The following is a 16,430-nucleotide window of genomic DNA, read 5'->3' as shown; positions in this document are numbered from 1 at the left end:
GTTTGCAAAACATGCTTTTAAAACTTTTTAAACATGTCCTATTTGGCTTTCTGTCCTCTTATATTTCGGTGCATTGTTGTTTTACCTCAATCATGTATATGTGAAACTGTTGGGTGTTTGGGGCTACTGTGTATATGTATAATTTTCATATTGAGTACCTAAATTCTGCTTATTAGCACGACTGATGACTATGCTATGTCTCTCACTTTCATTTAGTGCTCTGTCCTTGCCTCCACAAACTTGCATCTTCACATTTGCAGTCAGCACAAGTGCACATCACGTCACCCTTGTGTTCCAAATGAGCATGAGCTAGTGAAACACTAAGGGACCCGCTTTTGAAACTCACTTCTCTACAGCACCACTAGTGCTTAAGAAATGCTTAACTTGAGACTGGGCTCATCAGTGGCTTATTACAGGACTTTTCCTCTTTTGCCGATGGCAACATCTGCTGTGTTGCTGTGGGAATATTCAGCATCAGGGAAACGATCTAGGCTAGAATCAGCTTGACCAACAGCTGTGAACTCTGAAGTGCTTTCTCTCAGCTGGGGCGTGAAACAGACAGAAAGAATGCAGACTTGAATGGGCTCACTGTTTCCGCCTTTTTTCCTCTAGTTATTCCCACTCAGCCTTTTAGGGGATCCCTGGCAACAGCATGCATTTGGATGTGGAGCTAGACTGAGAGAATGCAACAGAGTAAACAATCCCACATTAATCCTCATGTCATCCATGTCCTTCTCACTCTCTTCCAGTGCTTACAAAGATGCATTTGACACGGAGGCAAAAATGTTAGTTGTGGGAACTATGGAGGAGGAATGACCTTCTGAAAGGTTTTTAAAATGATATGCAACAATCAGGGATGAAAAGAGTACTAGAATATTGTACTTGTGCTGTTACTTGATGATGTTGTATGATACTCATATTAGAGAACATCTTTACACAAAAAATAAACTGCATTAAATGTCAGGGTATACACATAGTGGAACAACATCAGCAACATGACCTCTTATGTCCAAACCAACAATAAAGTCCCATTCTATTCACTTGTAATTGCCTTTTATAAGTATGCAATTGTCTTTTTAAGTGTAGCCTCACTAGAATTAACCAGAACAGAGACAAAATCCAACATTATACCACCTAAATTAAATAGCCCGACATTTATCAAAGAACCCACAGCAGGGTAAAACATCACAATGGCACACAGCATAGGCATACAGCCTGTAGGGCCTAAACAACACAACAGCTACAAGCACAAACAAATTCCAGAGAAACAAGACAGACTGCACAGGTTTTAAGCACCGCAAAGTGCCCATAAACGATGCTGCCTTGCAAGTAGTGGTTGTTGATGTTCTCATCTAGAGAGTTAAGTGAGTGTGTTGCTGTACTCACCTGTATGAACGTCACTCTGCAGGACTTCTGTACCACCACGCTATCCAACGTCTCTGCCCGTTAATATCGTCCCACTGCGCTCCTCAAATTCACAACGTTTTCGTCACAAACAGCAGAAACTCCTCACAAATGTCACTGACGGTGAAAGTTCCTCAGTGAACACAGGAGACTGGACGCATCTTGAGCGTGTTAGCATGTTGTCTATTAGCCTGAACCAGCATGCACCTGTACACTAGGTGTGTTTGATTTGGGTCACTGTGCGTGTTGCCCGGGTGGTGCGATTGATTAAAGCAGCTACAACTTTTTTGTGTTTTGTTTTGTCTGTTTGCTTATTTGTTTTTTCCCTTTTTTCTTTCTTTCTTTTTTTCATTTAACTACTCTATGCAAAGGCACAGTATTGTTAACCAAAACCATACCCCATATTGCCATGATCCTTAAAGGAATACTTCACCTATTTGTACATCTTATGAATTAATCTGACTTTTTCCCCTTGTTGTTATTATGAAGGCCTGACATAGACTGTAGACCCCATTACCCATACCACCATACTATATAGTATGGCAGACAAAGATTTAATATTTCCCAATACATAGTATCTCTAATGCAGTATGCCAAAAATACCAGGATGTTCTACTACATCTGGTCCAATTTTGCAGTATGCAAGCCAACATGCTTTTCTGGCTATTCTGACCCACAGTCCTCTGCGCAGTGGACAATATGTCACATTGACTGAGCTGCAAACAGATGACAATTTGACAGCAGATTGGCAGCTCTTAGAAGACACACTGACGGATGACAGCACATTCAAAAAGTGATGACCAGTCAAATAGTAATAATAGGAATATTGATTGTTTAAGTGAACAAAATAATCATAACTATTAAAAACAACAACAGGACATAACTATAGAAATAATTGACAGAGAAATGCAGATGTAGTTTGACTGTTGCAAATATAATATGTTAGAATCTACAATTTGTGCAGTTATAACTAGTTAAACACACATTGCAAAGTAACAACAGTAGAGCTCTCCAGGTTGATCTCCGTCTTTGGGAACTCAGTAAATGGCATTTAGTTTTATCTCCAAGGTAACAGATATAAAAGCAAGGGGGTCGAAGTTCAGAGCATAATCTTATAAGAAAGTAGTATGTCCCAGTTGTGTGCATACTGCATGCAACAATACGTACTTTTTAAGGGCAGCTGCAGTACCTACTAAAAGTATAAAAAGAAAGTATGCCGGCCTGCAGAAAAACATCATTCCTGGGGCACTCTACTACAAAATACAACAGTTGAAATAAAAAGGACTTATAAGTAAAAGTTATCAATTTCTAGAAACCACCTCCACCTCCACCTCCTCGTTTGGACAGTTATCATGGGCAGCTGACTGGAATTTCATACTGCTGGAAAAACTTCAAAAATTAACTTACATGTGTGATTTGCTGCACTGTAACATGATGTGTCATTTAAAATGTCGAGCAACTGCTGCTTTTATTTTGTACGTTTGATCTGCAACAAAAATAATCATCGTATGTTTGACAGAAGCAGCTTCAAACCACCACTTTACAACAAGAAAATCATTTTAATCATCATTTCAATAGAAGAAACTCTAACATTTACATGTGTGTGATACATTTCTGGTTGCTTCAGTATAATCTGTGTTTTGGCCCTTGGTTTCTCCTGCAAGAATAACAAGAATATGACAGTAACTTAGTGATAATAGTTAACACTGACAGCAAGTTATTGAAGAGATTCCTAACTTTGACAACCTATAAAGCTGTTAGAGAGTAACTTCATTGTCCATCTGCTCAGTTTATTCCAAGCACAAATGTCTTTGCGAAAATGTGGCTGAATACAGTATTTTCAGAAGAGTTTGAAAGGATGACAGCTTTACACAAAATAACTGTAAAATGAACATACTATGGATGGACAGCGAAGAGTTTCTGTTTAACAGAGCAGATTTAAGTCACAGAAATGAGGACTTAAAAGTCCAAGTAGACTTTAAAGCAAAATAATAATGTCTCAGGTTTTGCTTTAAATAGCCATACCACTTGACTGCTTAACTATTAGTACTGCAATCTCGGAACCCATTAGCTACCTGTCTGACGAAGATATATACACTCTGGGGGCAAGGGACAATATTTCAGAAGATTCGGTGTAGCCAGCGGATATCTGGGCCAAGACTTCTTCTGCCAAGCGCTGGTCATTTTGGCTAATCCCTATTGTCTCTGGTGTCAGACGATAGCCAGTGGGTTCTGAGACTGCATTTCGGACAGTGTGTTCTGCCTCTCCACACAGACTGTTGACCTGCCGATTAATCTCTATGAACAGATTCTGCATACATGAATCTTCAGACAGAAGGCAGTGGGTTCTGAGATTGCCTGCCGCTTAGTCATGATTGGTCAATATGACTCAGACTACAAACAGAAACCTGGGGCCGTATTCACAAACATTTTGAGAGAGCTCCTAACTTCGGCTAAACATTTATGTAAGGAGTCTTTGCCTAGTAATGATTTAGGAAAGTTCTCAGAGCAGTTCTGAGGAAGGAAGAGACAGATACCTGTGTCTGAGTGAGGAGGTGTGGTTGACCCCGTTGCTAGGTATGATGCAGACTCATGCCATCACTGCTGCACTGTTGCTTTTTTTTTTCCAAATATCTTACGACTTTGATCATTTTATTTCTTTATGTGTGTGTGTATCACTAATGAGATCGACCACAAATATTATCTCTGCATGATCTAATCTGTAGCATTTCATTAACTTACTGTCATCCAGCATTTGGAGAATATTTCTCTGACCTCTCTGTGTTCCAACATTTTCTCCTCTGATTAAGAAACTCTTAAGTTTCCTCTCTGCTTAGGTGCTCTTTTAAGGGCTAAAATGCTCTGTGAAGAATTTTTATTTTCACAAGGACCTAGTCTTAACTTTAAGGGGAAATATGTTACAGTTCTAAGAATTTTCTTAGAATTTCCTCACTAGGAGCAACTCTTAGCAGTAGGAAGCTTTGTGAATATGGCCCCTGAACTCTTGCCATGCCAAAATCTTGTCCCGTTGGCTGTTTATAAAGATTATTGGGCCTATGCATTGACAGGACTTGGTCTCAGCTATGCAGAGAATTATCAGGGCTTTGGAAAATAAATAGTTGAAATGCCATGGAAATTCTTCTATAAAGAGACCTGAAGGACATGAAACTAACTTGTCACTGGCTGATGCAGAGTTGTGAATAAACTTCGACTTTTCCTAGGAACGGAGACTTGAATTGAAACTTGCTTCAACAAGAACTGAGACTTGACTCAGACAGCTTTTAAACAGCTCTGCTATTGACGTTTTGATACTTTTTTCCATCATTAAAATGTTTAATTCAAGTTGACAATAGAAACAGTTCTCTATCAAGGCTGAACCACCAACCATCAAACATACCTTTATGAACTTTATTGCCACACATGGGTATCTGAATTAGTTGAATGCATAAACTGACTACACCCATTATTTCAGCTGCGCTTGGTATTTCACAGTATTCCCTTTTGGCTTACATACTTCAGTAGTGAGTCCGGGCACCTCGTGGCCTGCCAGTCAAAATGTATTCATATTTATGTTTTAAACTCTAAGTTAGTATAAGACCTCTACTATATGTAACTCCAATGCATGTCCCTTTCCATGAGCAGCACGGCACTTTCGGCAGTGCCTCAGCCAAGCTGAACACAATGCTACCATTGAACTAGAGTCACAGTGGATACCTTTATATACCATCAAGAGTGACAGTTAATGCAACAGCACCTGGGTTTCACTTAAAGTGATAGGCCACATTAATACAGCTACATACGTACATCTTATATAGTATTAGTAGTCACCAAAACCATAATGTATCACCAAACATATACAAATCTCATGAATAATAACTTTAAAGGGGGAATATTTAGAATTTTGCAGGACTTAATATTTCCGGTGCTTTTATTTCTGAGTTGGGAAATAATTGGAAAAAAATATTATCTGTTGAGAGCCACTTCTGTGAAATAACACCCAAACTGCCTGTTTCCTTAGAGGTGAGGAGGCAGCACTGGGAAACACATTACGACTGTGGCTACCGGCTATTGGGAAAAAGCAACTCTTGTATGTTAAAGACACATGTAGGTATCTGACCTAAGATATAACTCTTCTATAGTATTACACTACTCGTGTTATATAATCTCATGAGTATTATATATCTATTTTAATTGGCCTCTTTTTAATGGTACACTGAGAATTGCTTTAAACGGCATTTGGTTAAAGACATTAGAGATTATTCTGTATTTTTACACAACGTGCTTTCGTGGAGATGTGAACACTCATCATAAAGACACCACAAAATACAATGCCACGTTTACCTCACCTGAGTCGGATATGTAAAGCCCTATGAAAGAACATCAGATCTAATCTAAAGTGATTCTTTCAGTTGCCTGGGTGAGTACAGATCTATAAAATTCAGACTGAACAAGGCAGAATGAAGCACTAGCGTCATGAGGACTAGACAGAAACAACCTCTCTTTCAGGCTCAGTCCACACAGATATAGGTATTTTTGTAACCACGAGTTTATAATGCTCTTTGGGCCTCTGTCCACACACAAACTGAGTTTTAGGTCACTAAAAATAACCTTTTGTAAGACTCTGGCCAGGGCAAAGATGACAGTGATGTCAGTGTGTGTACCGTTAAGTCCTTTGTGAGGCATCACAAATGATGCAGCATTTCATGCAGTGGTGGACATGAACAAAATAGTGCCAGTTCTAACCTTGCAAACAGGACTTTTTACATGTTTACACCTAAATGTACAGTTTCTCTCCAACTATATTAAGAAACAAAGGCGTCAGAATGTGCAACGGAGGTCACTGCTCCAGGTAGCCTTCTGATTGGCTAACATCTTCTTCTTCACATTGCTTTAAGGTTACAGTTATATCAACGCCTATGAGTTGGCATGCTCTTAACAATGCTCCAATTGTGTTCTGGCATTTTCATTTTGATAGATTTTTTATTTAGAACAGTCAGTACGTTTACATGACATTAGAGAAAATCAGTTTATTGTGTTTGTCCGACTAAAACCAGACTTTCAAAACACATGTTAACATGTTAGACGGACTGAAATCATAATCTAATTTCTCAACGTCAGACAAACACCTAGATAATGTGATTGGGAGTCAGATTACTCCTGCATGTATGTATACAGTCAATCGGACCCAAACTGGCCTAGGTGCTCTGTGCATGCTCCAGAGTTTTCTGGCTTTGACTCGGGAGTCGAATCTTATTAATACATAACAGAAGAAGAAGCCAGTAGCAACTTGGCGAAATCTACATTCAGAGCTGTGCATTTTTGGATGGACGAGGAGAAGAAGTTCATGATGCGTCAGCTGAAACAGTTCAATACTTTGAAATACATGGATGGGAGGAAAACACGGAATGGCGACCTGGACGACGCTCGATTGTTTGGTCTGTGAAAAGCCACCTATTGTAGGGGAGCTGGACATACTTTGGTCAATAAACTGATTCCCTCATGTGCTTGTATACTGGGACAAGGACAGAAGTCCAATTAAATGGCCTAGTCCAGCTATAACCGTAGCTCGCCTTAACTGTGCATGTAAACGTACTGAATGTGTGTGGACAGGATTTGCTTCGACAACGAAGGAGGGAAAAACTCAGTTTACAAAAATACCTGTGTCCGTGTGGACTAGGCCTCGGACACACACACAGAGACAGACAAATGACACATCACTTTCACTTTACCTTTAGTTTATCCCTGAAAGTCTAAACATGATCAACTATAGATAAAATTTTACATAAGAATCTCTTACAAGTCAGGCTTGACAGCTGCTCATTTCATTTTAAATGAAATACAAAGCGCCACATAAAGCTTAAATACCAGGCTTCTCAGTGAACACAGTATGCAAATAAATATTTCTTTTTCTCAAGTGGCTCTTCATTTGTCACAATGAGGCACATTATTGGTGTGTATGAATATTATCGTATGGCCCAAAGCTTACTGTCACCAGTAAAACATTTCGTGTCTGTTATGGCACCTTTGCTGACTAGTTTTGGTCTGTGCAATAATGGCTTCTCCTGGCTTCAACCCATCGTGTGCAGCGCTTTGCAGATTCACAGCTACATTTATGACGTCTCGATTAATGAAACAGTTTCTCTTCAAGCAAACTGATGGACTTATTCATCAGTGTCTTTTCATCATCCACAAACCTGTACCCAAACAGCTTCATGGTGGGTCCACACACTCTCTGCACTACCTGAGCCAGTGTGAAGGGAATGCTAAATCTCCATTTCTCTGCCTGCTCTGATGAGTTCTTCTGGGTGGAGTAAATCCCGCTAGCCCCCTGTGTGGTCTGGGTGTTCCTCAGAATCCACTCCCTAGCTTGGGGGCTAAATGGTATCCCCGTGAACCTGTACATTTCCTCTGCCTTCTGCATGGGGTAGCGGGCAATATCCTCATAACGCACCAACATGTAGCGGCTCCTTAGCCAGCGAGGTCGGCTCAGTCCCACCTCTGCAGACATCCTAATCTGGTCGCAGTTGCCTTTGAGCCTCTTCACCTCCTCGTCATCTTCAGGCACCTGGCCGTCCTGCGCCCAGGCCTTCCATGTCTGGTACTTCGAAGAGAAAGCCACCATGCGGGATGCTAAAATGGCACGTGGATCTCGGACTAGCTGGATCACTCTCACATCCAGACGAGGATCCTGCACCAAAGGCTGCAATGTGTCCAGTTGGCGCACACGGACTGTCTTAATGGCATGGTGTTGCTTGGAAAGGCAGGATTCAGATGCGAGGGTCAAGTTCAGCGGCCCACAGCGACGAGTCTTACAGTGATACCTAAAACAAGAGTGGTATAGTGTGTGTATGATTAAATATCTTTCATAGAGTTGCAGAGAGGAAGAAATTATTTAAGATGTCTTGGGGTGCTTTGGATCAGCTGGAACGGTTTGTGCACTCACAAAGCATGTAAGGACACAAGACTCTTTTGGTTGTGTCATCATTACAAGTCATAAGACTATGGAAATAATAATTTAAAGGGACAGTTCACCACAAAATCAAAAATACATATTCTTTCTCCTACCTGTAGTGCTATTTATCAGTCTAAACTGTTTTGGTGTGAGTTGCTGAATGTTGGTGATATTGACCATAGAGATGTCTGCCTTTTCTTGAATTTAATGGACCTAGATGGCACTAGATGGTGCTCAAAAAAAAACAAAAAACAAAAAAAAAACACAGTACAGAGGGAGCGCAGATCTACTCATGGACAAGAGGCTTGTGCTCATGGCAGTGCAAGATGTAAACATTAATGGATGTTCCTTTCAGCTGACTGTAATGTTAGCCAGCGCAGTGGTGCTAGGTGAGCTAGCAGTACTTCGGAAGAAAGAATATAATTCCTAAATTAAACTGCTCACAACAAGGTCTGTGGATTTTTTTGCCGCTTTGAACACCACAAGCTGAGTGCCATCTACTTCCATTATATTTGAGAGAAGGCAGACATCTCTATATCTCCAACACTTTGCAACTCACAGCAAAACAATGTAGATTCATAAATAGCGCTACAGGTAAGAGGGTAAATATGCATTTTTGGTTTTGGGGTGAACTGTCCCTTTAAGAGGTAAAGTCAACTATAACTCCCAGCATTTTGGTAAGCGACACTAAATTACCACGCTTAGAATTTAGGACTGCAACTACTTATTTTCAGTCTGTAAAATGTTAGAAATGGAGAGAAATGCCCATCACACTTTCCTAAATACTAAGGTGATGTCCGCAAGCATCTTATTCTGCTAAACATTACAAGACACATTTATGTCACTACTTTGCAGAGGCTTATTTGAATTATTAGGCAATATAAGATTAATTCAGCAACTATGGAGAGATGTGAGGGAGACTTCTCAATTTATGTGTGAACATTTAAGATATCATCATTAAAGGAGAAAAAACTCCTGCCCTCCCTCTATGCAACTGTATCAGAATTAAATTTTATTTCCTTTTTCAGACTCAACCAACATTTTAAGTCTGATCAATAATAGTGAGTATCTAGAGAATCTACAATACCTTTCAAAAACATCTTTGATTACTGGACTGCAGACAGATTCTTCACAGAGCGATAAACTAGATTCTCTGCGAAAAAGAGCCGGGGTAACGTGTTCCTGAGGAGGCGGGGAGATGAACTTCTCAAGGGGAGAGAAATCACACAGGAAAAGCCCCTGGAGTACATCCCGGTAGATTCCTGCCAACACTGTTCCGTTGTTTGCCTCGGATGCCATGGTCAGCATGCGCTCGACATGCCACAGAGGCTCAAACAGATAAAACATGTTCTCCCCGTGCTGGTTGAAAAATTCCCCCACAAATGAGGAACCCGTTCGTGTGGTGGCCAAGAGTAATATGTGCTTACGGCCACCGCTGAAGCTGTATGTGCCTAAATCATCTAGTTCGTCCTCTTCTTGCTCCTCGGATAGATTTGAGTAATTCCCTTTTGTGCCGGTGAGTTTGGAGAGCAGCATTTTGAGCATCATCAGGGAGCCATTTTGTGTTGTGTTGCTGTAATCCAATGGAGTCTGTGGGGTCTGCTGCGGAATCTGCCTCTGGATCAGCTTATCAGAGACCCTGATGAGATACAGAGGCTTGATTAAAGAATATCGACAGGTGGAGCAATATAGACATCTAACATAGGTCTTACATTTACATTTATCTTACACTTTTATATATGAAGCTACAGCCAGCTATTAGCATCAAGACTGGGAACAGGGAAGCAGTTAGCATGGCCTTTGTATTGATTAAACAAGGGAGATGTAACATGTTAAACAGTGAGCTATAGAGGTGCTAGTAGCCTGAGCTTATAACCTATGGACAAAGCCAGGGTGGCTGCTTCCCCCTGTTTTCAGCTGCTGGCTGTATCATATGAGAGTGGTATCAATCTTCCCATCTAACTTCCTGCAAGAAAGTGAATAAGTGTATTTTCCAAAATGTTATTGCTTTAAAGTTACAAGGTGGCCTCTAGCCACTGGGATAATCTTCCACCCAGTCTCTGCAGACCAGGTAGATAGATACTTTTATTTGTCCCTGTAGGAAAATTGGTTTGCAGCTTAATGACAAAGGCATTCATGTACCCATACATGTACCAGGTAGGGGGGATGGACCAGACCATCTTTTGTAACCACAAAGGTGAGGAAACAATAGGGCATATGACGCTGGTGCATTATCTGATAAAAACTTAAAGAAGTTTTTCACAGATATAAAGAGGTTCCTCACATAAAACTAGGCCACCTATGCAGTAGAAAGACACAGATACTTTTGAAATTGGGGTTACATGACTAAGGAAACAGAAAAAGAGGGCTGTGGCATTCGCTTTTCCTCAAGAGGTAGAAAACCTGCATTTACCAGAATGCGCTCCACCGTACAAGACCAATAAACACTCCTGCTGGTGGGTAACATAATGCAATCTCATGTGTTTAAGAAAATGGCGGCTGGCTGGTAGCGAACGATCTCGAATTACAGTTAAACGCTGAGCTAAAACATGCTTCTGAAAACATTTGAGGCAAGAAATAAGCAATGTACTAACGCAATCTTGGTTTATATTCAATCAACACTGCTTAGTTTTACCATTTGATCTCAGTACTTTCGGCCTCCGTTTTCACTGTGCAGGAGGCAGTATGGCGCCCACTTTCTGTTCACAAACTCTCACTATTACAGCTTATCTGGGCATTAAAATATGTTTCTGACAACATTTTAGGAGAGTCATAGGCAGTGCAGTAACATAATCTTGATTTATAGTCAGCTGTCTGTCTCTTGATCTGCTTCTATACTCTCTGGCGACAAAATATGTTGTCAGGCGGAGTTTCGCCAGGGGGGCAGGAGGAGGGATATCTAGGCACTGGTTAGATGGAGTGAAGCTTACCACAGTTAATCTACACATATTATCCATATTGTTTTAATACAAAGCTGGTTGAAAATCAGGGAAGTATTCCTTTAATGGCATGTGGAACAAATAAAAACTTGGATCTATTTTATTGAACAGAGGAGGGCAATATTGTCACCCAGACAAAGTCAAGGAGATGTCTCTGGTCACCCACAATGCTGTATGCTTTCTTCATCGCTCTGTCTCTGTAGATGCTTTCCATACTCGGTTATGTAATATCTGACGGTTTGCTGGTCATAGTTACAGCCTTTTAGTCTTTTTCTGTGCCTCAGTAGCACTGGCAAACCAAAAGACAATGGAGAAGGATGGAACACTTTCAATAAAAGCTAAATATTCAGAGCATTTTGCTGTGGACATTTAAAAATAGCCATTTCTTTAGAAAGTACATTCTCTGCTGTGTCTGAGTGCCAATCAGGTCAGTCCACAGAATCTAATTACACTTGTGGTCAATGACGATGCCAAGGTACATGTAATTTGTAACAGATTGTATTGGCTCTGCAGTGATAAACAAAGGGTGCAGCCCTCTAAAATCAATGGCTATGTCCTTTGTTTCAGAGGTGACTACTGACCTTCTTAGCATTTTCAAGTGCAATATAGATATTGAAACAGACAGGAGGCAAGATACAGGGCCCGGCACACGTGCATTTCCAGATTGCAGATTACAGATTGCTCTTTATTCTTTTACCTAGATAGGATGTTGCTTTCCTTTTCGATGATGACCAGGGCCACGATACAGATGAAGACAATTGCATATTTGGTCTTCATTCTTGAGTCCTGGCTTCGTAACTGGACGTCTAGAGTTTAGTGTGTGTGTCGGTCATAGCTTGTCATGCAGAGGCTAAAGCTTCAATCTGCAATAAGAAAAGTATATTGGTTTAGACAGTAAAAAAATACACATGTATCATAATTCCTGTGCAAACACTTGATGTTTCCTGGGTAAATACAGTATAAAGATCAATAAGAGGTAAGAAAAAATCTCTGTCCTGGATTACGCTGAAGACATAAACCGTTATAAAAAGAATCTCCCATTTTAGCTCTGAGAGACAGATCCAAACTCAGCAAGACTTTTTTTTATATTGAAACAACAGACGCATTGATCTGAAACCTGAGGAATGTTCAGTAGTTTGTACAACACATTGCTTTTTTAAAACCTGTTTGCCTCATTTCTGAGAAGCCCCAAAAAAAGACAGTCTTGCCGCACTGGGGTTGGTGATAAAGCAGAAAACGGATGAGAGGGAGGTAGTTACTGTAAACAGAGGCTGGTTTTCAATGCCAGCAAACACAGTGGAACACTTCCACATGGCACTGAGTCAGGAAACAAGGCAACTTTCTCTTTAACATGAAGCCACTTTACATAAGTGAATGTGTTGCTGAGGTGCACCATCTTACAGGTGAATTCTTAGATATCATTTCTGGGAAGTTTGCCCACATTGATGAGTAACCAAAAAGACACAAGCCTCAACATGTCGACAGTAAAGTGATTTAATGATACTGATGATCTCATATTTGCTGCAGTGCAAATTAGAGCTTGTATCATATACAAATCTCGTGTCATTAGCTGTAGTGGTATCGTTCCCCGCCTTTGGGAGTATTGTGTTACTCTGCAACCTGAACTCATAAACTCATAAACTCATAAATGACAAATCCGTTGGGGACACAACCCACATTTATGTAGCCATACCCGCCCACACTGGTGTCACACCGCTCTTCTGAAAGACTTCTGAACAAATTAACTATTTTGACATCATTTGAAATGATTCAGTACGACAAATCTCTTAATTCTGAATAAATTGTCCACACACATTTTTAGTGACTGAAAAAGAAATGTAAACTACGCACACACACACCCCACACACACACACACATGCCATTTGGACCTGTCAAGCCAGTTAATAATTTCTACAAAGCATATCATTAAGGGAAAAAGACACAGTTTTCAAGGCGTTGCGGAGTGATTGTGTGCTCTGTAAGTAAATATCACCCAATTATCTGGGCTTAATACGCCATAGCCGTCAAACTGTCAGGCTGAAGCACTTGAGCTGAGCACTTTTACATATTCAAGAGTCAGTGGAGCGTTTGGCAAATCTGACTATCTGCTCAAGCAGAAACACACATCACTCTGTTTATCATCTCACTACAAATTACATTAATGGCTGCCTTCAAAGCCTTGAAGCAGCATATCATGGAGACGCTGAAAGCTGAATTCCCACTGAATGCTTTGCTGTTCATCCAGGGGTGTTAGTGTAAACAATTAACTGTTACAGCCAAATCCTGAGAAACGTTACACTATGGGTAGGTGCTGTGTATCAATTATAATTGACTGATTTTAGTTTGGATGTCATTTAGATATAAAGAAAACTACCCCCTCTGTGTGCTGTGTGAGTGGTGCCTATTTAATCCTATAGCAGTCATTAGGGGGGAGGGGGCTTTCAATTCAGGAGCATTTTCCAACACCCCCACCACTGAACCAGAATGAATACAGACTAATGAATACTTCTGCATACTATTAATCCCTGATGCCATTAGATGAGGGGATGATGCTTCCACATATTCAAAATCAAATCTGTAAAAATGGTTAAATGAGCAACTCACATCTGTAACAGAAAGAATTATTGATTATAGTGGACTCCGTGGCAGCCTCCATGTTTGCACAATCACCATTTATATACCTGCATCATGCCAGAAAACACACATCACACATGTATGCTTTGACAGTTGGATTTGAGGTGGACTTTATCATTATTCATCATGTAACGCGTTTTTTCCGCGCATGGCAGCAGGATGTTTACAAGCTGCACCGTGTGCCGGTGGCTCTGTAGGTTGTTTTTCTTTTTTTTTTCCAGCTTTGAGTCATTTCCTTCCAGAGAAAAATAAGATGCGGAGATATTGGAGTAGCGGAATGCACAAACCTTTAGCTGATCTCTCTCTGCAATCGAGCAAAAACGATCCTGATCTTGTGAGAAACAGTATCGTCCCCTCTGTAGCATCTTGCTGCATTGTGTCGGACAAGGACACACTGCTTCATTGTATCCTCGGACACGGGCTCCTCTCCTCTGCTGGATGAATGAGAGGCAGCGCGGACGCACGGATGTCTTGCAGAAACATCGGCACCAGCGAAGGAGAATTATGTTTGTTTGTTTGTTTGTTTGCTCCTTTTTTGATTAAATATTGAGTCGAGAAAAATAAACTCGGAGCCACAGAAGTAATTGCAAAATTCTCCCCGTCAAGCCCGACTGATAGAAGCGCTAATTCGCCTCTAAATTACGCTTGTGTCGCTTTAAAACTTTTTCTCCAACTTTCACCATGTGCTGGATGCCACCGCGCGAGCGAGCCGACTGTGGCCACGCTTCAAGTCACCGCTCTCCCTGCGTGGGACATCCTGTGCTGGCGAGGTCACGTGATCCCCAAACACCCTGCAATTATGTGTGTAGACACCCCCACCCCCATGTTTGAAGAAGTGCCCCCAGAGCACAGACGCTATGCCACTGTGTGCACTGTTATAGTCATTTAAATCACATTTAATTACATGTTTTCAGTGTTGTAACCTGAAATTTTGTTTCACAGCCAATAGGCTACCATATTAATTTAGGAATTACTGCCATAACATAATGCAGTGTCTATTCATTCCATGCATGAAGCATGAAGTCACATAATCTGTCAGATATCTTAATGCATCTTCAGAGCAAAACATGTGAACCTGTATGCTACTGTACAAATTTCTGTCCATCTTAATCTTGATATAGGCTAGTTTGGGTAAGATATAAATGCATATAAATACCTCCATTAGATAAATAAGGAATTAATAAGAATAAAAAGTACTGCTTTTATTTGAATCAGAAAGAAATGCATTTATTGATCTGCCAATACAATAGGTCTCCTTTTGACCTTCCCTGACACCCAGTGGTCTTAACCCTAGGGATGCCATCTTTCAGCCTCAACCTTCCTGTGGACATAGTACGAACTGGCATGTAATTGTATTTTCTTTCCTTTAGCTGGCAGTGTGCTATCATTATTATTATTACTACTATTTTTTATTTTATTTTGTTTTTGTGGTGGTCTTTTTATTCTCTGTCCTGTATTTCTTATGTCTGTTTTTGTGTTAAATACTCAGAAATAAAATGAAAGAAAGAAAGAAATGCACTTAATGCAGTTTGCCATTACTTAAAATTGTCTCCTGATTGCATCCCTGTAATTATGTTATAAGCCACTTGAACTGATTATCTGCACTGAACAAAATAAAATGCATATATTCATTGCTTCACAATACTTTGGGTGTTACAGTGCAAGTGCTAACACATTACCACCCTTGGGGAATGAGACCTTACAGGTAGAACTGCAGATCCAGTCACCTTCCTCCCCCTCATGTTTAGGGAGGTGCTAAGCGTTTAGAGTTATCACTGCTATCAGGTGGAGTTCTGTTGGGCTCATTAGTGTCTGTTGGAGGAGGTTAACAACATCCACTGCAGGTAAAGCAGCAGCCATTTTCTGTAATCACCGTAATCACCGCCAATGGCGTAGGTTTTGTGTATAAAGGGACAGGTGTAGGTGTAGATTTTGTGGGGGCAAGGAACATGGTTACATCTGGTGACCAATCACTGCTCTTCATTACACGCACCCAGTTAAAAACTAGAGATGAACGAGCATTTTCAGTTGTTGGTCCTAAACTGTGGAACAGTTTCCCACTTACAGTCAGATCTTACCCCTCCATTGACACATTTAAAACCCCCATCACTTTGCTTTAGCCTTTTAATTATCTTTATGATGATATGTCTGAGCGCACTGCTTAACACATGTATTTTCTGTATTTTATTTTGTTTTTTGTGCAATGCTGTTTTTGTGTTAGGATTTTGTCAAAACATTGTATGCTCTTGTTCATTTTACTTACATTTTCCTATTTATGACTGTTTTCATTTGATCATTACTGTTTTTTTTTAAATCTCTTTCTGAAGCACTTTCATCAACATTTGTTTTTAAAAGTGTTCTATAAATGAATTTGACTTGACTTGACTTGACTTGACTTGACACCTCCCCCCCAGTATTTACAACATATGCATTTGTCCATCCCCCAATAAAACCATGGAATTAGCAGAGGACTTCTATTTTGACAAAATGTAGAAAAGGCA

General features: G+C 40.4%; 1 protein-coding gene across 1 annotated transcript; it reads right to left on the bottom strand.

The window, feature by feature from the left end:
- Positions 1 to 1,296: 1,296 nt before the first annotated feature.
- chst3a (carbohydrate (chondroitin 6) sulfotransferase 3a) lies at positions 1,297 to 14,890 on the bottom strand. The gene is made up of 4 exons (XM_050071721.1): positions 14,217 to 14,890; positions 11,993 to 12,158; positions 9,444 to 9,995; positions 1,297 to 8,225 (listed from the first exon to the last, which is right to left on the bottom strand). The coding sequence occupies exons 2-4, from the start codon at positions 12,070 to 12,072 to the stop codon at positions 7,529 to 7,531; spliced, it is 1,329 nt and encodes a 442-aa protein (XP_049927678.1). The 5' UTR covers positions 12,073 to 12,158; positions 14,217 to 14,890; the 3' UTR covers positions 1,297 to 7,528.
- Positions 14,891 to 16,430: the final 1,540 nt, after the last annotated feature.

Source organism: Epinephelus moara, chromosome 19 (genome assembly GCF_006386435.1).
Source record: "Epinephelus moara isolate mb chromosome 19, YSFRI_EMoa_1.0, whole genome shotgun sequence".
Lineage (NCBI taxonomy): Eukaryota > Metazoa > Chordata > Actinopteri > Perciformes > Serranidae > Epinephelus > Epinephelus moara.
Note: the sequence above shows the minus strand (reverse complement) of the source record. Positions and strands in the feature narration are given on the sequence as shown.